We start from the raw sequence: 22,236 nt of genomic DNA on the forward strand, positions 1-22,236 counted from the left end.
GTGCTGCTCTGCTTATTGCCCTTGCCCCCAGCATGTGGACAAGTGGGCATCTAGCTATATGTCTATGTGGATGTCCTACCATGGTATACCCATACCTAGTATTAATAACACTCTGACATCTGTAGGTACATTAGGACAGCCCAGACTGGGACTGCCCCCACTTATGATGGGCATCGGCAGAGGAAGAACTCATTCTGAAGATGTGCGTGATGCCCTCACCAGCTTAGATGTGGCCATACAAGGTGGGAGTTGAGTCGCAGTTATCAAATTATATCATGTTTATTGATTTTGTATTGCCATACTGATATGTGCTTCTTGTCCTAATAGAGTCACGCCTCTCACCTGGGATCCCTGACACTCCTACCCGCTTAGTTTTCTCAGCACTGGGACCTACATCCTTAAAGGTCAGCTGGCAGGAGCCACTATGTGAGCGAGAAGTGCTGGGATACAAGGTGCATTATCAACTTCTTAATGGAGGTATGTTATACTTAAAGGGGTTGTCTACATTAGAACCCCATATTCATTCTAGTTAGTAGAGGGGGAACCCTGTTCAGGATCCTCATCTCGACTACAATGGAGAGAGAAGTCACAAAGAGCATTTCTCATTCTGGAAGACCTGTTTTTTCCATTATTGCATGTACAAGTAATGATTTGAATGTACATTGTGTAATGCCTCCTTTCACCTGTGGAGGTGCTGCAGGGAAATTGGACAATAAATAGCGAAGCAAAGACTGCAAAGATTGTAGCAGATATATCACATTGACTTTTTTTCAGGTGATTCACGAACAATTGATATCCCAAATCCCCGGGACAACTCTGTAGTGGTGGAAGATTTACTCCCTAATCACTCATACATGTTCCGGGTTAAAGCTCAGAGTGAAGAGGGATGGGGACCAGAACGGGAAGGTGTTATCACTATAGAGTCACAAGTGGACCCACAGAGTCCTCTCAGCCCTGTACCAGGTACATTCTTTCTATCTATCTATCTATCTATCTATCTATCTATCTATCTATCTATCTATCTAATCTATCTGGTAATAATAATTTTCTAGTTTAAATTCAATCAATTCTAACGTTGGCCTAACTCCTATAGGCAGGTTATTTGCCCTCTTCTTAAGACAATCACAACTATAGAACTAGAGAACAGGCAATAAGAGGACCTGTCTGTTCTCCAGAGATGTCAGTTTTGGTGAATACTTGAATACTAATACAGCTATGAACCAACTTTTCTTAACTGAATTGTGCCATTCCTCTGTTATCCTTCCTGGTAATGCATGAATAAATTAGCAACGTTGTGCTACCATTTACAATAGAGTGTGTCCCTACACATTGGGGCAATGTCCACAGTGTAAGAGGCACATCAAATTGTCAAAGGTAAAGGTAACACTGATTTATAAATTTAGTCTTATATTTCCAGGAGGTGTAACAGAGGGACAGCACAACACAGAGTTCTAAGCAAAGTAAAATAGACCTGTCAGGAGGTTTAACAAATAATAAAAATGGTAGCCATGTGGATATATTCAGATTGAAAGTTTTTGTTAAATGTTATTAGCTCTGGATGGGACAAAGTCTGGTTTCCAGTTATGAGCTAGAGCAGAGATGGTCAATGAAAGTATATGGTGTACCACTGTTCTGGGAGGTGTAGGGACTTTGTGCATTCCCAAGCACATTACATAGGAATATTTTGTTATTTTAGATTGTCTACCATGGAGTTTATGGAGCACCATAGTGATTGGGTTAATGGACAGTCCCAAAATACATGTAGGGAGTAATAAGAAGGTGCGTAAAAGGTGCTATGATGCCTTGTAGGGTTTTAAGTTGATCGTGCAGGATGAGATACTTTTAACAGTCGGGTTACTAATAGTAGTCTATCCACCTGAGCCAAAAAGGAAAGATAGTGGAAATCCTATCAAGTCATATAACCATTTGTATCTTCTGTACAGGTTCTCCTTTCACTCTGAGCACCCCAAGTGCACCCGGACCCCTTGTTTTCACTGCTCTGACACCCGACTCTCTACAACTCAGCTGGGTGAGACCAAGAAAACCCAATGGGACCATCCTGGGATACATGGTGACCTGTGAAATGCTGCATGGTGGAGGTAAGAGAATGTCTGGGGTTCTTATTACTAGCACGTACATAGCTAGACTTAGAGTCCTATATTTATATAATCGTGTTCACCTCAGGAGAGCCAAGGAATATATACGTGGAAGGAGATATGCCCGAGACAACACTGACCGTGCCCTTCCTGAGTGAGAACCTTCCCTACAAGTTCAAGGTGCAGGCCAAAACCACACAAGGCTTTGGGCCAGAGAGAGAAGGAATCATTACCATAGAATCACAGGATGGAGGTAAGTGCAGGGGACTGTGGTATGGAGGGACAGATGGCACCACTGCCTTCTAATAGACATAGTGATAGTACCAATTACTTTATTTTAGGACATTTCCGTTTGTTACAGGGAGTTAGGGACTAAGAGATAAGTGAACAGTTAAAAGCTAAAGAGATATTCCAAGATTTTTAGATGGAGGTATTATTCCTAGGATAGGTCATCAATAGCAAATCATTGGGGGTCTACCTCCTGACACCTCCAATTATTGGCTGATCTTAGTGATTGACTTTATGTCCATCAGTGATATGGTCTTTCTGTAGCTCAGTACCATTTAAATGAATGGGTCTGAGCTGCAATACAAGGCACGGACACAACACTATGCATGGTATACAATGCAGCCCCTTCAATCTGCTGATCAGTGAGGGTGCTGGGGGGTGAGTCCTCAGCAGCCTAATATTAATGACCTATCCTAACAGTAGGTCATCTGTAAAAAGTTCTGGAATTCCCCTTTAAGTACTCAGTAGAGTTACTTGTCCTTGTCATATCCTTTATGTTGGACAATGTATTCAGGTGGCAGATCTGCTTTACTATAGCACATTAATGTGTAGTTACAGCATAGACTACTTGGTCATACTCCTTACATGGAGACATATCATGGCAGAAGCAGTAGTGTGCAACCCTGGGCATCCTGACATTGCTTTGTGAGGTTTGACCAGGGCTGTATCTTGAACCCAACTCACCACTTAAGCTTTGTGCTCCACCTATAGGCCTAGTATAGTGATACAGAGTACTCTCTAGCAGACAGCTATGCTAGTTTTGCAGATTATAGCTAATATATGTTATTGCACAGTTGAGAAGTTCATCAGAACCCCCTTTTAAGTCTAGATCACCAGCACTGCTATTCAGTGACATCACATGTACAATGCCGTTCATACATGATCTGTGTTACTTGTAGGAAACTTCTCTCAGTTTGGGACACAGCAGATGACACGTCGTGAAGTCTTTAATCTGCCAACAGAATACAGTCAGACCAATGTCACTCACTCTACGATGTCGGAGCCTTTCTTCCCAGGTAATAAAAGTATCCCAGTTCACATTACATATTAATGTTGTGTATAATGTTGTTAACTGATAGAAATAACCTATTAACAGAATAAAGAAAAATCTAAATCCCATCAATATTTGGTGTGACCTTTTACCTTCCATCAGTTCTTCTCGGTACACTTGCAGTTTTAGAAGGAACTCGGCATGGAGGTTGTTCCAGACATCTTGGAGAACTAAGCTCAGATCTTCTGTGGATGTAGGCTTGTTCCAATCCTTCTGTCTCTTCATGTAGTCCCAGACAGACTGGATGATGTTCTATGGAGGCCATACCATCATTTCCAGGACTCTTCTTCCAAAGGGCAGAGGTCACACCAAATATTGATGGGATTTAAATTTCCCTTTTCTTCACTCACTTCATTTTATTAATTTTGATGAAACATAAACTATTAACCCTTCTATTTCTGAAAGCAATACTTTACAGCATTTTTCCCACACCTGTTATTTTCTTCTGGATTTAGAAGGTTTTTTTAAATTTCTCCCTACATTTTTTTAAAGGGATCCTATCATACAAACGTGTTCTTTTTTTTTTTCTGAGTAACACGTCGGAATAGCCTTAAGAAAGGCTATTCTTCTCCTACCTTTTGTTGTACTGTGTAAGCGGCCATTTTCTTGTGGCCTGTGGGCATGCGCAGTCTGCTCTGCCCGAGACCTAGAAGTCTGAAACCTGCACCGGAAGAAGAGGCTGAAGAGGGCGTTGCTGACGAAGATGGAGGTGGCGCTGGAGAGAGTTCTCTCGCAGCATTGAGGACGCCCCCAGTGCTGCGAGAGAACTCATTTGCATACCATTAAAACCAGGATTCCTTCGGAACGGCGGTGCGGAGAAGACAACGAAAGGTAGAAGAAGAATAGCCTTTCTTAAGGCTATTCCGACGTGTTACTCAGAAAAAAAAAAGTGTTTGAAAGATAGGATCCCTTTAACGTTCTTATGGTATATTTCTCATGTATTATGGTCACACTTGACTCTTTCTGATGCCACATTCTTCTATTAACAGATGGTATGTCTGTAACTTCTCACCGGATGGAAAGCTCCGGCACAGTCACCCAGCAAATCACCAAAGAGTACGTAACACGAACAATGATGTCTGGAGGATCCCTCAGCAGGCAGGTGGATCGACAATTCTACGAGGCCTAAGAGATGTATGTCCACAACTACCCAGAACTATGTAACTGCCTAGGTGACACATTCCCATCCCTGGCACTTTATTCCTTTGTACTGCTGGAGTTCCCATTCTTCCCATGCTTCTTATAGTATCTTGCATACAAGACAGTACATCTAGGGATGGGGATATGACCGATACTGACGTAGGTGCTACACAAGGTACCAAATGGGATAACACTTCTGTCTGCATCAAGCTTTTCAATATAATGCTCAATAACTGCAATGCTTTGAGGGAAGAGACGGCGCTGACAGTACTATCCCAGCATCCTCCATTTCACTGCATGCTTTAAACCAAACTTTATTTAAACTTTTTATGCTTTGTAAATAACTTTTTTTAAAAAATATATGACAGAAAGGGAGAATTTATACACTTAAAGGGGTTGTCCCAGAATCACAGCTTATCACTTATGCACAGGATAGGTCTATGGTCACCAGGACCCCATCAATGGGGGAGCAGGGTCTCCTGAATGGAGCATTGGTCATGCATGCGAGCTACTGCTCTGCTTAGGCTCTATGGGACTGAGGGAAATAGCAGAGCACTGAGTGGCTATCTATGGTAGATCTGTGGACGTTGAACTGAGGGGCAGTCGGCATGCACAAACAGGAGACACGGGACCCTCACATAGACACGTATGGAGAAGGTATAAGTTGTGATTCTGGGATAATCCCCTTAAAGCCTATGTTAAAAATATTGCAAATGGTGAACTGTGTCCTAAGGGTTTTGTATTGGGGTCTGGTACTTGGTGTTGATATAGACAATAGGGTAGAAGTATGGTATAGGTAACACAATATACCACACTCCATATGTCCAGGTGCTGTTCTGGAACGATAGCGTCACTGAGAAGTCTCAATATTTCTGGTGACCACCATGAGAAGAATTGAAGGGACAGTGAAACCAAAGCAATAAGCACGATGGAGAATTCTAAAAATAGTGCAATGGAAAAGAAGAGCAGTCAGTTGGGTTGCTGTCTGGTTACTATTGGCAACTGCACAATTTTTTTCCTACATGTTTGTGTTAGATCTCATTCACTACAGTCTTAAATACCCCAAACCAATGCATTATGGGAAAAAGAGACATCTCAAACCCAACACATCAGCTATGAGAAAGAAACCTGGTTGCTTTATTTCGTAAAAAAACAGGCCATGGTTACAATGATAGGTTATTTTGGCAAGACCCCAGACCCTGCAGATGGCTTCGTGATGTAGAATGATGGAGACCCTCGGTATTTCTCCTACAGAAAAAAAAAACACAACGAGGAAAACGATTAATACATTTCTATGTGGTGTATATTTCTAGACATCTTTAATAAAACACTTGTCTCCTCTCCTGCCATGTCTTACATACTTTCATTCCACTTGCAAGAACAATTCATCTTTTCTACATTCTCTAAGTTTTGCCTGTCCTCTGTTATTCCTCCTAGAAATTTATGAATAAATTAACAGTTGGGTGTTATGGGCGTGTCCCTGCAGTCTGACACTGACCAATCAGTGATTAGTGTACTAGATAGTATAAGGTCACACCCCTTGATAGAGGATGTAATAAAACCCAGTTCTCAATTTCTAGGAGGAACAATAGAGGAACAGCAGTTTCAATGCTATCAGATAAAATTCTCCAGAAATTTTATTTAGACTTGTCTGGAGAGGTAACTGGTTCTGTTCATGTAAGACATAAGGAGGTTTTGCCATTACAGACTCTTATTCCCCTACCCACAGGGCTTATAGTCCTACTGCGCTTGCATTACTGGCACTGCATACACTACTATGGGGCTGCCGGAGATTGCAGTCCCAGGAGTCCCATAGTTGTGAATGGGGCACTTGGGCTCTTCATTTGCAAATGTAATTTATATGGACATCAAAAGAAATCACTTCCACAACACAATATTCCCCTCTGCAGATATCTGCAGATATGGTTGTAGTGGACATAGTATAGTTTACCTTGGTCTGTGTTCAGAGGAGCAGCCAAGGCCAATCCCCTTAAGCCCTTGGATGCTAGCCAGTGAAAATAATGGATTTAGGTCAAGGTTTGTTAATGTGGGCAGTATTTTAGTTGCTAAAGCGAACTACTATAATAATTGCAAACCTACAAGGACTAAGACAGTGAATGAAAGGTCACACAGGAACGCCTGTCTATTAGACTAGAGAGCAGGTGCTATAGTACGTTCTCCCAGAAACCTGTGTGCCTTACACGTAATACCAGAAAACCGACACTCGTACAATTCTTACTCACAATTGGACTATGCACTTTCCTTTTGACCACAGCGTATTATCTATGAGAAGGTAATGCAATTCTCCAGGTGTAGGGCCACTGGTGTATATATTATATATATGTTAAAACCGTTGTCCGAATGTTAGTGCGCTCTGCTTTGTTTACAGACTGTTGCCATCTATAAAGCTGGTTTAACTTTTGTAATAATAAAAGCATTTTCATACAAGTCTCCTATCATTATTGGGGTGCGACTATTTGCTGTTGATGCCTAAGATTTTAGAATATTACGGTGGCCATACAAGCTCAATAGCTATCAGTAAAATTCTTATTCAGCGGACTGCCCCATCTACACGGGCTGTATGACATTTCCAGACACCTCTGAAATGAAGACTGTTTCGGGACTTCCTTAGGCTAGGTTTTCAATATGTGAATGATGGGGGGGGGGACGTCTAACACCCAGGGACCCCTGCCAATCAGCAGCTTGATCAGGCCGCAGCAGTGAGTGCTGTGACCTCTTCACTGAATACCAAGCACAGCTCCATATATATCACAGAAGCTGTGCTTGGGATAGCAGCTCAGCCTCGTTCACCTGAAAGGGACTGAGCTGTGGCTGTACAAGGTGATCGATGAGTGACGTCATTCGCACAGGGAAGCGACCAGTACTACAAACTCATCAAACAGCTGACTGACAGAGGTCCCAGGTTTTGGACCCCCACTGCTCCCATACTGATGGCCTATCCTAAGGAATCCCAGAGGGTCCCTTTAAACTAAGGCCATGCATAGTGAAACCCAACTAAAAAAAAACACTACAGAACAGGCACGCCCAAAAATGCTTGTGTTTTCACTGCATGTTGCCTCCCCCATATAAAAGTAAAAAGTACCATGTTAAGTTTTCTGCAGCGTCTTCTGCAATGTATGAATGATATTAAGTGAAATCCCATTCACTTTGCTGGGACTGTAAAATGCTGGGGGGGGTTTCACTGTGTTTCTGCAAAGGCCAAAACCACTGCTTTACCGCAATGTGTGGCCTCAACCTCAAGTACATGTCAAACAAGGGTCAGTGGAATATCTACTACACATATAGATGGTGGGCTGGTTCTGCAGTTTATACAGTCTGAACTGTACAGCCATCTTTACCATGAATCAGTCACCTTAATCTGTTGTTTGGTCTTCTCGGCGACTGAAGCCTCCAGTAAAGTCACAGTACAACCTCCAAAGCCTCCTCCAGTCATCCGGCTGCCGTAAACACCTGGAATTTCCATTGCAATTGAAACCAACTCATCCAGCTCTGGACAGCTAACCTCATAATCGTCCCTGCAGAGGAAAAAGTTCTTAGTCACTTCCATAACTATAGGAGAACAGAAGACATCAGCCACATCATGGATAAGAACAAATTCATTACTGAAAAACCCCTGGGCAGACAGATGTGTACTGTGGACACCCCTCACAAAACGTGGCAGGGTTTAGGAGTCATGTCAAATTTCATGTATTTTAGTTCTGTACGAGTCAGGAGCCTGAGCACTGTATTATAGATAGTATCCCCCAAAGCATCCAGGGTTCTTCTGTTTCAATAATAAGTGTATGAGGCTGCCACAATGTCACGATAGGGGAGTGTTCACTTTATTGTGTCCTACCTCAATGAGTTGTGGCTCTCCACCATTAATTTACCGAACAATTGGTAATCGCCTTTCTCCAGAGCTTCTGCTGCTTTAGTAGTGCGCTCTATTTCTGAGATGACATGGCGGGCTCGCCTGTAGCACACCTCACTCAGACTCTCCTTTTTGGCTGAAATAACGTATTACAGGTTATAACCATTATCCGGGTGAGTAGCCTTTACTAGGGCTTACATCAAACCACTTACCCTCCAGATCCTCCATACTGGCGTCTCTCAGACTTTCTTTACCCAGAGCTTTTGCGGTCTCCTCGCACTGCCTCCTGCGTGTGGGGTACTCGCTGCCTGTTAGCTCATGGCGTACATTAGAATTAGTGATGAGAACAGACAATTTGGGATCTGTAAGGGGGAGTGGTTTTACCTCCAGGGACCTGGAACAACACAAGGACAGTAAGCGACAGGTTTCATGCCACATGTTTCCTTTCACAATATGCTTCAATGGTATTAGGGCCCCTTCACACGCAGGATACGCTGGCTGATTCTGAACGTGTAAACGTTCCGAATCAGCGGCGATTAAAACAGGTCCCATTGCTTCTATGGGAGCCGGCAGACGTGCGCTCCCCATAGAAATGAATGGGCTGCTTTTTTCCATTCATTTCTATGGGGAGCGCGCACGTATGCTGACTCCCATAGAAAACAATGGGATATGTTGCTGCTGCTGATCTGGAACGTTTACGCGTATACTCCGTGTGAAGGGGCCCTTTAAGGGTGTTACTGGCTTTGGTCTCACTAAGGTCCCCAAATAAAGTGATCAAAGGGAGTCATACTATTGAGACCACCTTCGATCAGCAGTCATTTGTAAAAGGAACTTAGCAGTATGTGCTTAATTTCCCTGCAGCGCCACCACAGGAGAAATGGAGAATTACACAATAACTATTCAAACCAATGCCCCCCAATAACGCAAAACACTCGCTTCTCACTTTCTAATCTGGATAAACATTTTTTTCTTGTTACATTTTTTTGAGCCAAAATCAATAATGGCTTCAATAGGAATGGGAAATATAAAGAAAGCCCTTATAATTCTCCCTTCTGCTAAATTCACTTTGGCTCAAAAACATCAGCATACCTGCAACAAAAAAATGTAACAAGGGTTAAGAACCTGGAAATTGAGGTTGCAGATTACCTCTTGTTAAAACCACACACCATCTACCCCAGATGCAGTTTTTCAATGCAATATTTGCCCCAATGGCTTCTAAAGGTGAATATTGTGTACGTTGTGTTGTGTGGTTAAGCCCTATACTGACCTGCAGTCAATGAGCAGAGCATGGCCCTCTTTTCCCATGACAGATATAAACTGGTCCATAATCCCACAGGGCACTCCAGCAAACGTATGTTCAGCTTTCTGACAGGTAAGGGCTTTCTGTACAAGATCGCCATCATCTGGTACAAAGCAAATATGACACAGATATGACAAACACATAGTGAGTTATAAATGCAAAAACACATAAAGATAGAAAGAACTATGAAAGGCATCTATGTATCGCCACCAGATTCTGAGGAATAAACCTGAGGATTAGGTCAAATCACATGATATGTTCACTGAGCATATAAAAAGTATACAATGCCCAAAAGCTGGCATTTTTCTTTTTAACCCCATCATATTTAGGTTCATATCTGTATGGATTCATTAATTAACATATCCTTATAGTGGTCAGAGCTTTGTTTTTATAATACAGATCTACAAATTCCCTGCAGAGACATGTCCTCCATAGCTAAAAGCATGTGGACCATGTTTGTCACATGTATATAAGCTTCTTGGACATCCCATTTTAAAACCAAGGGTGTTAATATAGTAGAACAGCCCCCTAATCTTCTACGCCCCTGGGGAGGGTCTGTAGGAATTGGTGTCTATTCAGCCAAAAGAATATTTGTGAGGTCAGATACAGATGACGGAGGAGAAAGTCTGGTTTGCCAATGATGTTCAAGTTCATTCTAATGGTGTTTGATGGATTTGAGGTTAGGGCTATATGCAGAGTTCCTTTACACCAGACTCCTCACCCTTCAGGAGCCTCACTTTAAAGGGGTTTCCAAGATATGAAGATAATTGATAATTATAAACCCTCACCCGAGAATCCATTGTTGGCATATTTTACATAATTTCAGACAATGCTTGGCATTGGGCATGGTGAAGTTAAGCACTTAATGGGCCACCCCTGTGACTTTTTGTGGTCTGGCACTTCCTGGCCGAGTTTTTACTCCACAACACCTGCACTTCACGTTACCAGCATTTATATCAGAAGATCACAAAATGATTTATGACAAAAGTTGCATCCTATGACAGCGACACGTATTTTTTATGCCATGCGTGCAAATCTCTTACACTGAGTATACTGAATACAGAACATGAGTATTCTAACCTCGGCACAGCTGCTGTAAGAAGGTATAGGTAGCAACTTCTAAAGATGCAGAACTGGACAGACCTCCGCCCAATGGCACACTGGTGGCAATCGCTGCATTAAACCCTGGAATGGGGCCAGCTGAGAAAGCACAAAGAAAAGTCATTGACAAGCTTGTATTATATGTTTTCCAATGTACAGGTAGTAAGAATTACAGAATGTCTGCAAACACGATATTATACAGTTTAAAGAGGAGCTTGCACCACCACAGTTGGGATTTTTTCTCTAGCTCCCACCATTCCCAAGCAATCAATGCTGATATGCTATTTAGGCTCTGTACTGGCAGGAGCTGACAAAGGGTGTGATTCTGATCTCTGACGCTGGCTGACTTTGACTGGTGCCTGACACCACCTACCTGATAGTACAGAGCCTAACTAACATATAAAGCACCAAAACTAACAGCACTTATTGCTCAGGAATGGTGGGGCTAGAGAAAAAAAATTACATCTACCCCAGAATCAGTGGAGGGGTGGCTATTACCAGGAGCTAAGTTAGTGATGAAAGGTCCTTTTTAAAAGAAATTCTCCAAGATCAGCTATTGATGGCCTGTTCTTAGGACATAGCAATTTCAGATAGGTAGGTATAACACCTGGCATTCTAACCAATCAGCAGTTTTCAGCACAGTGTATGAATCCAGGAGCAGATAGTTCTGTACTCCAACAGCTGATCAGTGTGGGTGCCAGGTGTTGGACCACCAATTTGATACTAATGGCCTATAGAGGATTTGTCATCACAAACAACTACCTCCATATAGGAGCTGATATGTTCATCAGCTGATCACTCGAGATCCAGCTCACAAGACCCCTGGCAAATTACTGATATTGCTGTACCCAGACAGATGCCAAAGAGAGAGGTAATAGATGGCAGCCGGTCAAACAAATAACCATCCATGTAGTCAATCTGCTTGTCAGCAGCTGTCTGCTCTGGCTCATAGGGGGTGGCGTGTAAAGTAGAAGACCCCTCCTTTCCGATGCCTTACCATTATCATTTCTACCTCTGTCGCTTACCTCTGTAATGCTGAATTACTCCTTTAACATAGTTAGCCCATTTTGGTGCTCCAGTTGTTAGAGGTCTGTCCACTCTTGGGGTCTCAAATTCCACTCTGTGTGGCTCATCGGCCCCCTCTGCTGTAGTGACGATGCAAATCTTTCCATCATCCCGGGGACTCCCTACTATAACCGTAATGAGAGGCAAGGCCTGTATAGAAAACACAGGAGAACATTTTCTATCATTGTAATGTCCTTCTAATCATTATCATCTATTGTCACTACTAAGGCCCTGTTCACATCTGTGCATGGGTTTCCATTTGGGGAGTCCGCTTGGGAACCCCCCGAACGGAAACCTAGTCTGCATAAAAAAGTGGTTACTTTAGGAAACCGATGGACCCCATAGACAAGTGCTTGCAGGCAGAGGCTGGTGAAAACATAAACCCTTAGGCTAAAGCCCTATGTTGTGGAAATACAGCAATTTTACCTGCTACGAAAATACAGGGCCAAAAAGAATGCTGCGTTTTATAGTACCAGCAAAGTGAATGAGATTTCATTTAAGCTCATCCACATATTGCAGGAAAACAAACCTGAATGTGATAGTATTGGCGCAGGTGGACATGTCGGATCTCCTTCAATCTCATACTGATGACCTATCGTAAACGACAGGTCATCAATATGTAACCCCAAGGGAAAAAAACGAAAAAAAAAAAAAATTTCGGGATCAGGATTTTGTTCCTTCAATTAGCAATTTTTCTCAGTTTTTCTTCAATTTTTACAAAACCCATATCCTTTCAATTCTTTTATTTTGCATAATTACCGTATATATGAGGGCTTGCTTTTTGCATAACAAGTTGTAATTCTTAATAGTGGAATTTTAAGCAACATATTGGAGCACAGTTATTAAAGAGGACCTTTCATGGTTTGGGGCACAGGCAGCTCTATATACTGCTGGAAAGTCAACAGTGCACTGAATTCAGCACACTGTCGGCTTTCCCGATCTGTGCCCCAGGTAAAGGGCTAGTGGTCCCGGTACCGTAGCTCTTCATCAGCAGAAGGGCATTTCTGACACTCTGTCAGGAACGTTCCTTCTGCACAGCAGCGCCTATCGCGCTGTACCGTGTGAGCGGGGAGGAACGCCCCCTCCCTCTGCTCACACAGCTCGTCCATAGACGAGTATTATCAGGAGGGAAGGGGGCGTTCCTCCCCGCTCACACAGTACAGTGTGGCGCTGCTGTGCAGAAGGACGTTCCTGACAAAGTGTCAGGAACTCCCTTCTGACTGTGAAGAGCTACAGTATGGCACTGATAGCTCTTCACCTGGGGTACAAATCAGGAAAGCCAACTGTCGGCTTTCCAGCGGTATATATCACTGCACGTGGCCAAATCCATGAAAGGTCCTCTTTAAGACTGGTGTATCGTATGCCAGTCTTATTAAAGGTTCAGAGAAATTTGGGAAGAGACTGTGGCCTGGTCATATATCAGTCTTGACGTCCCTGTATATCTCCACCAGTTAGGAAGCACAGATTTCCATTATAGGGGTGCATTCACACGGATGAAAATGGTGCTGAATTTGGTGTGGAATCTACGTCAGATTCAGTGCTGAAAAAAAAGCCTCCCATTGACTTTCCTTTTGAACCCATTGAAGTCAATGGGGGCTTTTTTTTTTAAGTGCTGAAATTCCACACCAAATTCCTCACCATTTTCCTCTGTGTGAATGGACCCTAACTCCTGCCAGCGTAATGATGTGTGTTATAATGAAACTGTCGGCTCCGCCAACATTCGCATAATATAACGAGCAAGGTGCGGATCAGGGCCTGTGGCGCATATTTGTCCTTGTACCGAATGTGCGCCACAATATCATCCTGCAATGCTAGCGCAGAGGGACAGAGGGATTGAGGAATTCCCCCCAATGCGTGAAATATTCTTATCATTTGCCGCAGTTGCCTTGACATTGTACAGTTCTGGCAGCCTGCAGGATGGCGTTACTCCTGCTTATAGCCATACAAATATGGAGGCAGTGACAGATGATAAAAGACTGATCCAATACACTGACTAGTACAGGAGAAAGCAGCTGACACTATACAGTATGCGCCCCCCTCTGATCACTCCTAGTCCTGCACAGCACTCCAGTCATGTGACCGCTCAGTGATCACGTGACCAGCGCTGCTTCCCTCAGTACGGACCCCTCACCATAGGCAGCACGAAGCCTCCGTTGTAGTCGGTGTGCTCGCCGATCAGATTCACCCTTCCGGGGGCAAACACTCCAATGACCGGCTCAATCCCTCCGAAGGTCTCCGAAAACACCCGCCGGGCTTCATCCTCAGGAGAAGACATCGCTGCACAGTACTAAGTGCACATCCGGGTGTCCACTGACCACGCCCCCGTGTATCACCTGACCAGCTCCGACGCTGTATGGCTGACAAGTTGGCGCTTATTCTTATGGAGTCTGCCTCAGCTTGTAGTGCTGGAGCGGAGCTGACAACCGGTCCTGAAAAGTCACTGGGTGCGGGGCGCTCCCTCTAGTGGCTGCAGAAGGTACCAGTGGAAAGGAATCAGAATGCATTGCGCTCCCCCTAGTGGTAGCAGAATTAAGTGTTCTCATTCAATTGGGCTTTGCCACAAATAAGACATAGGGCCACTCGGCAATCAGAGGCCCCATGTTGCCCTGCAACTCCTTCAATAATGTAAGTGAATGGAGTCGAAGTGTGACCCCTAAAGGTGCTAAGCCTGAGACCTATAGTCACAAAAAAAAACTAGTTGTAGGCGCAGCACCCTGAGGTCACACTGCACCTCCATTCCCTTCCGTTGTTGCAGTAGCACAGCGTGACACGATGATCTTTAGTCGCAGGAAAAGTCGCTGTGTATCTTAATCTAATCCACAGGATAGGGGGCATGTCTGATCCAGGGCGATAGTTTAATAACCTGCAAGGTGTTTGGGTGCCCTAGGCACATAAAGTAAATGCCCACTATTTTCCATCATATTTGATATCAGAATGGCAGTGACGGGGTCTCCGGTAGTGAAGCCATTTCTGTATCCAGTGGTTTAGTCTGCCCCTAGCAGTGGCCACAAGTAGGCTGGCAGGATATAAAATATAGTCAAGACATTGACAAGGTGAGAAATAATGATTTTTATTTGAAATAATAATTTTCTCCTTCAAACTTTGCTTTCGTCAAAGAATGCGCCTTTTGCAGCAATTCCAGCCTTGCAGACCTTTGGCATTCTAGTTGTTCATTCTCTGAGGTCATCTGGGGAAATTTCACCCCCTACAAGTTGAATTGGCTTGATTGGCACTTTTTGCGTACCATACGGTCAAGCTGCTCTCACAACAGCTTAATGGGGTTGAGATCTGGTGACTGCGCTGGCCACTCCATTACAGATAGATACCAGCTGCCGCTTCTTCCCTGAATAGTTCTTGCATCATTTGGAGGTGGCTTTGGCTCATTGTCCTGTTGTAGGATGAAATTGGCTCCAATCAAACGCTGTCCATAGGGTATGGCATGGCATTGCAAAATGGAGTGATAGCCTTCCTTATTCAAAATCCCTTTTACCTTGTACAAATCTCCCACTTTACCAGCACCAAAGCAACCCCAGACCATCACATTACCTCCACCATGCTTGACAGATGGCGTCAGGCCCTTCCAGCATCTTTTCAGTTGTTCTGCATCTCACAAACACCTGAAAATTCGATTCATCTGTCCATAACACTTTTATCCAATCTTCCTCTGTCCAATGTCTGAGTTCTTTTGCCCATATTAATCTTTTCCTTTTATTAGTCAGTCTCAGATATAGCTTTTTCTTTACCACTCTGCCCTGAAGGCTAGCATCCCGGAGTCACCTCTTCACTGTAGAGTTGAGGACCTGTGAGGCGTCGATTTCTCAGACTAGAGACTCTAATGTACTTGTCTTGTTGCTCAGTTGTGCAGCAGGGCCTCGCACTTCTCTTTCTACTCTAGTTAGAGCCTGTTTGTGCTGTCCTCTGAAGGGAGTAGTACACACCATTGTAGGAAATCTTCAGTTTCTTGGCAATTTCTTGCATGGAATAGCCTTCATTTCTAAGAACAAGAATAGACTGTCGAGTTTCACATGAAAGTTCTCTTTTTCTGGCCATTTTGAGAGTTTAATCAAACCAATAAATGTAATGCTTCAGATTCTCAACTAGCTCAAAGGAAGGTCAGTTTTATAACTTCTCTAACCAGAAAAATTGTTTTCAGCTGTGCTAACATATTTGCGCAAGGATTTTCTAAACATATATTGGCCCTCTTACACAGCTAGAATAGTCATTTACCACATTAACAATGTATAGAGTGTATTTCTGATTCATTTAATGTTATCTTCGTTGAAAAAACCTGTGCTTTTCTTTAAAAAATAAGGACATTTCTAAACTTTTGAACGGTAGTATATATATATATATATATATATATATATGCACGTGAGCACTCGCCCACATATACACTCACCGGCCACTTTATTAGGTACACCTGTCTAACTGCTCGTTAACACTTAATTTCTAATCAGCCAATCACATGGCGGCAACTCAGTGCATTTAGGCATGTAGACATGGTCAAGACAATCTCCTGCAGTTCAAACCGAGCATCAGTATGGGGAAGAAAGGTGATTTGAGTGCCTTTGAACGTGGCATGGTTGTTGGTGCCAGAAGGGCTGGTCTGAGTATTTCAGAAACTGCTGATCTACTGGGATTTTCACGCACAACCATCTCTAGGGTTTACAGAGAATGGTCCGAAAAAGAAAAAACATCCAGTGAGCGGCAGTTCTGTGGGCGGAAATGCGTTGTTGATGCCAGAGGTCAGAGGAGAATGGTCAGACCGGTTCGAGCTGATAGAAAGGCAACAGTGACTCAAATAGCCACCCGTTACAACCAAGGTAGCCAGAAGAGCATCTCTGAACGCACAGTACGTCGAACTTTGAGGCAGATGGGCTACAGCAGCAGAAGACCACACCGGGTGCCACTCCTTTCAGCTAAGAACAGGAAACTGAGGCTACAATTTGCACAAGCTCATCGAAATTGGACAATTGAAGATTGGAAAAACGTTGTCTGGTCTGATGAGTCTCGATTTCTGCTGCGACATTCGGATGGTAGGGTCAGAATTTGGCGTCAACAACATGAAAGCATGGATCCATCCTGCCTTGTATCAACGGTTCAGGCTGGTGGTGGAGGTGTCATGGTGTGGGGAATATTTTCTTGGCACTCTTTGGGCCCCTTGGTACCAATTGAGCATCGTTGCAACGCCAAAGCCTACCTGAGTATTGGAATCATCTCAGACTGGTTTCTTGAACATGACAATGAGTTCACTGTACTCCAATGGCCTCCACAGTCACCAGATCTCAATCCAATAGAGCATCTTTGGGATGTGGTGGAACGGGAGATTCGCATCATGGATGTGCAGCCGACAAATCTGCGGCAACTGTGTGATGCCATCATGTCAATATGGACCAAAATCTCTGAGGAATGCTTCCAGCACCTTGTTGAATCTATGCCACGAAGAATTGAGGCAGTTCTGAAGGCAAAAGGGGGTCCAACCCGTTACTAGCATGGTGTACCTAATAAAGTGGCCGGTGAGTGTATATGTGTGTATATATATATATATATATATATATATATATATATATATATATATATATATATACAGTGTTGGCCAAAAGTATTGGCACCCCTGCAATTCTGTCAGATAATACTTGTTGTCTTCCAGGAAATGATTGCAAGCACAAACTCTTTGGTATTAATATCTTCATTTATTTTGCTTGCAATGAAAAAACACAAAAGAGAATGAAAAAAAAAGTCAAATCATTTCTCATTTTACACAAAACTCCAAAAATGGCCCGGACAAAAGTATTGGCCCCCTCAGCCTAATACTTGGTAGCACAACCTTTAGACACAATAACTGCGAACAACCGCTTCCGGTAACCAGCAATGAGTTTCTTACAAGGCTCTGCTGGAATTTTAGACCATTCTTCTTTGGCAAACTGCTCCAGGTCCCCCCTGAGATGTGAAGGGGGCCTTCTCCAAACTGCCATCAAGAGATCTCTCCACAGGTGTTCTATGGGATTCAGGTCTGGACTCATTGCTGCCACTTTAGAAGTCTCCAGTGCTTTCTCTCACCACCATTTTCTAGTGCTGACCTGAAGTGTGTTTTGGGTCATTGTCCTGCTGGAAGACCCATGACCTCTGAGGGAGACCCAGCTTTCTCACATTGGGCCCTACATTATGCTGCACAATGTGTTGGTAGTCTTCAGACTTCATAATGCCATGCACACGGTCAAGCAGTCCAGTGCCAGAGGCAGCAAAGCAACCCCAAAACATCAGGGAACCTCCGCCATGTTTGACTGTAGGGACCGTGTTCTTTTCTTTGAAGGCCTCTTTTTTTCCTGTAAACTCTATGTTGATGCCTTTTCCTACTTTTGTCTCATCTGACCAGAGAACATTCTTCCAAAACGTTTTTGGCTTTCTCAGGTAAGTTTTGGCAAACTCCAGCCTGGCTTTTTTATGTTTCTGGGTAAGAAGTGGGGTCTTCCTGGGTCTCCTACCATACAGTCCCTTCTCATTCAGACGCTGACGGATAGTACGGGTTGACACTGTTTGTAACCTCGGACTGCAGGGCAGCTTGAACTTGTTTGGATGTTAGTCGAGGTTCTTTATCCACCATCCGCACAATCTTGCGTTGAAATCTATCGTCAATTTTTCTTTTCCGTCCACATCTAGGGAGGTTAGCCACAGTGCCATGGGCTTTACACTTCTTGATGACACTGCGCACGGTAGACACAGGAACATTCAGGTCTTTGGAGATGGACTTGTAGCCTTGAGATTGCTCATGCTTCCTCACAATTTTGCTTCTCAAGTCTTCAGACAGTTCTTTGGTCTTCTTTCTTTTCTCCATGCTCAATGTGGGACACACAAGGACATAGGACAGAGGTTGAGTCAACTTTAATCCATTTCAACTGGCTTCAAGTGTGATTTAGTTATTGCCACCACCTGTTAGGTGCCTCAGGTAAGTAACAGGTGCAGTTAATTAAACAAATTAGAGAAGCATCACATGATTTTTCAAACGGTGCCAATACTTTTGTCCACCCCCTTTTTTATGTTTGCTGTGGAATTATATCCAATTTGGCTTTTTGACAATTCTTTTTGTGGTTTTCCATTGAAGACAAATTAAATGAAGATATTAATACCAAAGAGTTTGTGATTGCAATCATTATCTGGAAGAAAATGAGTATTATCTGACAGAATTGCAGGGGTGCCAATACTTTTGGCCAACACTGTATATATATATATATATATATATATATATATATATATATATGCAGTATATATAAAACTTAACTTTTAATGATAGAAAAATATATTCAAAAAAGAATCTGGAGTGAAAAAAGGGAATAAAAACTTACAAAAACATGTCACAAGACAGACAAATGAGACGCCACATCATAACACACTGACGCGTTTCAGGGTGTATGCAGCGCCACACCTCCCATGAGGCGACCGCTTCAGGCGGCGCTATGCCAAGGCCGGGGGGGGGGGGCGGCATTTTTGCTTCTCGCAGCCCGGCACGGGAAGCGAGCAGTGAATTGGGGAGGCCCTGTGGACGCAGCGCTGCTCCACCAGCCTCCTCTGACGCTCAGGCAGAGGCTCAGGCTCCCCTGCCTGCTCTCTGCCTGCTAACGCCGCCCCGCCCCCCTTTGCTCCGCCCCCCTCCTCCAGGATGAGGGGGCGGCTTTCTGTCGTCTGCCTCGGGCGGCGAAAAAGGTAGTTTCACCCCTGGGTGTATGCCCCTTACTCATAGTGTTAAAGTGCAGGATAAATACCTCTGCTAGGCCACACGGTGGCTCAGTGGTTAGCACTGAAGCCTTGCAGCGCTGGAGTCCTTGGTTCGAATGGGTTTCCATCCCATACTCCAAAAACATACTGATAGGAAAAAAATGTACATTATGAGCCGTATGTGGGGCTCACAATCTACATTAAAAAAAATTAAATACCTCTGCTAATTTGTCTAAAACAACTAACATAATTGCCAACACCTGATAATGACATATACAAAATACACCTGCACAGGCACTAAGACAAATCAATATATCACATGAAAACAAACAATAAATATACAGTATATTGGAGCATCCTATCGTGCTGGATATTTGTCTACAAGTGTTACTATTCTACCTAGACCGGGAGGTCTGCTTCTGTGCACATAGAAGTTCCTTGGATCCATTTATGCTTATTGTAGGCTGTGGACTTTCTTTTTGGTTTTTTTCAAAAATAATAGTCTGGTACCTGATATACACCATGCACCAAATAACACCTGATCAGGTTGGCCGTACTTGCAGTATAAGTTAACCTTCAGTCTCAATCAGTGGCGTAACTAGGAATGGCGGGGCCCCGTGGCGAACTTTTGACATGCCCCCCCCCCCCCCCCGACCGACACAGATGCCGAAGACGTCGACCGACCTCCGCATTCCTGCGCGCTCTATTATGCCCCATAGTGGCCCCTGCACACAGTATTATGTTCCTTAGTGGCCCCTGTACACAGTATTATCCCCCATAGTGGCCCCTGCAAACAGTATTATGCCCCATAGTGGCCCCTGCACACAGTATTGTACCCCATAGTGGCCCCTGCACATAGTATTATCCCCCATAGTGGCCCCTGCACACAGTATTGTACCCCATAGTGGCCCCTGCACACAGTATTATGTCCCACTGTGGACACCCATAAACAATTATTATACTCTGGGGTCTTTTCAGACCCCACAGTATAATAATCGGAGACCCAGGGGGAGAAAAACATAAAAAAAACCTCTGTTACTCACCTATCTCCCGACTCCTACGCTGTCAGCCTCCGAAGTAGTCCATCTTCAATGACGTCATACGTCACATGGCCCAGGACGCAGGTCGGGAACATGAGACGTCACTCGACTAGGCCGAAGTCTGCCCGGATAGTGGAGAGGTAAGTAACAGTGTTTCTTACCTCTCCCGGGCTGCCGATCATTACACTCGAGGGTCCGAAAAGACTCCCAAGTATAGTGATAGCAGCAGTAGCAGCTGTCACCGGCCCCCTAATGTCCCGGGCCCTGTGGCAGCTGCCTCTGCTGCTATGGTGGTAGTTACACCACTGGTCTCAATCTCATCATGAACATCCCCTCACTGCTAGGCTGGCCTAACCTGTTTATTTCAGTGGGAATATGAAGATAAGCTTATGTTCTTCCCATGTAAATAAACTGTTTTATATACTGCCTCGCATGACATTTCTGGCCACATTGAAATTTTTATACTGATGACCAACCCACAGACCATCAATGTCTGATCTGTGATAGTCCAACACTCAAACTCCGTGTAAATCCTGTGACGTGGCTATCTCTGGGCACCAGAAGTTATAGTGTTCAAGCAATAGATGCAGAGCTGCACCATCGTCCACTGTATAGCGGTGGCTCCAGGAAACTGTATATTTGCTCCTATTACAGGAATATGAGCAGGGCTGCTTCTGTTCCCCGTCCACTGATCTGCAGTATCTGGTGCCCAGGGGCAATAGGGTCTGGGGATGGACCCCCACATATCAGACACTGGTGACCTTTCCTGTGTATGGATCATTAGTACAAAAGATACACTTAGGGCGAGAAATGTCATGTGGGATCTAAACAAAGTTTATTTGGTTTGTGATATATAAAGAATGCGTTTGTGGATACAAACTGAATGTAAAGGGTCAAATCTGCTGTAATTCTGCTGCAAATCCACATGAACATTAGCTGTGTCTGTAGAGCAAAATTAGACCATGTGTGAAGGGAATGTTATAGGGGCACTAGATAAGATTAGAATGAATCCTTTCCTATGCAGTATATTCTGAACACAGCGGTTACCTAATTCTTCATCACTGATAGAAGATATGATCTGTAATGTCATATGTGTAAGTACAGTCTGTGCTGCAAGGATTTTTTGGCAGGCCAGAGTGATTCATATTATCCACCATTTAGAAGTGTGTTACGTGAGTTGTTAAAGGTGAAAGTAGGTTGTTGTATGTTGCAAAATTTATTAATGACACAAATACGGCCAGAAAATCAAATATTGTCTGACAGTTTAGTTATGCTTTAAAATAGAAAATTCCTAAGTAAAGAAGATTTGGCTGAAAATCAAAGATAACTTTTATTACGGTAATTTCATTTAAAATAGAAAATCGCCAGGTAAAGAAGTCTTCCATTTTTTTTTTACATTGATCACAACAGCAAATGTCCATTATCCTGTGAGTCTTCTGCTATCACTGTGATATACTTCTGACCACTTCATACCTCCATTCAATGACATACCCAGGGCTGCCATTAGGGAAGGGGGAGAAAACTGGGCACATGCCCAGGGACCCGGCCTTCAAAGGTCTGCAGCACCAGAC

The 22,236-nt window shown here is 43.7% G+C and overlaps 2 protein-coding genes across 3 annotated transcripts in view; one reads left to right on the forward strand and one right to left on the reverse strand.

Moving 5' to 3' along the window:
• The window catches only part of ITGB4 (integrin subunit beta 4), a 38,688-nt gene extending 31,665 nt beyond the window's left edge, over nucleotides 1-7,023 (forward strand). For both annotated transcript variants that reach the window (XM_075277240.1, XM_075277239.1), the window contains 7 exons: nucleotides 126-242; nucleotides 328-477; nucleotides 775-963; nucleotides 1,944-2,099; nucleotides 2,185-2,349; nucleotides 3,284-3,400; nucleotides 4,425-7,023. In XM_075277240.1, the coding sequence (XP_075133341.1) occupies nucleotides 126-242; nucleotides 328-477; nucleotides 775-963; nucleotides 1,944-2,099; nucleotides 2,185-2,349; nucleotides 3,284-3,400; nucleotides 4,425-4,564 (1,034 nt within the window). In that variant the 3' untranslated portion in view covers nucleotides 4,565-7,023. The remainder of the gene's footprint in view (nucleotides 1-125; nucleotides 243-327; nucleotides 478-774; nucleotides 964-1,943; nucleotides 2,100-2,184; nucleotides 2,350-3,283; nucleotides 3,401-4,424) is intronic.
• On the reverse strand, nucleotides 5,706-14,320 carry GALK1 (galactokinase 1). The gene is made up of 8 exons (XM_075277266.1): nucleotides 14,044-14,320; nucleotides 11,873-12,062; nucleotides 10,827-10,946; nucleotides 9,714-9,849; nucleotides 8,659-8,840; nucleotides 8,432-8,582; nucleotides 7,949-8,111; nucleotides 5,706-5,823 (listed from the first exon to the last, which is right to left on the reverse strand). Exons 1-8 carry the CDS (start codon nucleotides 14,185-14,187, stop codon nucleotides 5,752-5,754), a joined length of 1,158 nt encoding a protein of 385 aa, XP_075133367.1. The 5' UTR covers nucleotides 14,188-14,320; the 3' UTR covers nucleotides 5,706-5,751.
• Nucleotides 14,321-22,236: the final 7,916 nt, after the last annotated feature.

This window comes from Leptodactylus fuscus, chromosome 6 (genome assembly GCF_031893055.1).
Source record: "Leptodactylus fuscus isolate aLepFus1 chromosome 6, aLepFus1.hap2, whole genome shotgun sequence".
Taxonomy (NCBI): domain Eukaryota; kingdom Metazoa; phylum Chordata; class Amphibia; order Anura; family Leptodactylidae; genus Leptodactylus; species Leptodactylus fuscus.

Bases quoted from the DNA above. Each gene is read 5' to 3' on its own strand.
- GALK1 (XM_075277266.1), bottom strand. From the start codon at position 14,187: ATGTCTTCTCCTGAGGATGAAGCCCGGCGGGTGTTTTCGGAGACCTTC. The intron at 9,850-10,826 runs GTTAGAATACTC...GCTTTGTACCAG, and splicing joins CTTACAGCAGCTGTGCCGAG to ATGATGGCGATCTTGTACAG. The intron at 8,583-8,658 runs GTAAGTGGTTTG...ACGTTATTTCAG, and splicing joins CAGTATGGAGGATCTGGAGG to CCAAAAAGGAGAGTCTGAGT.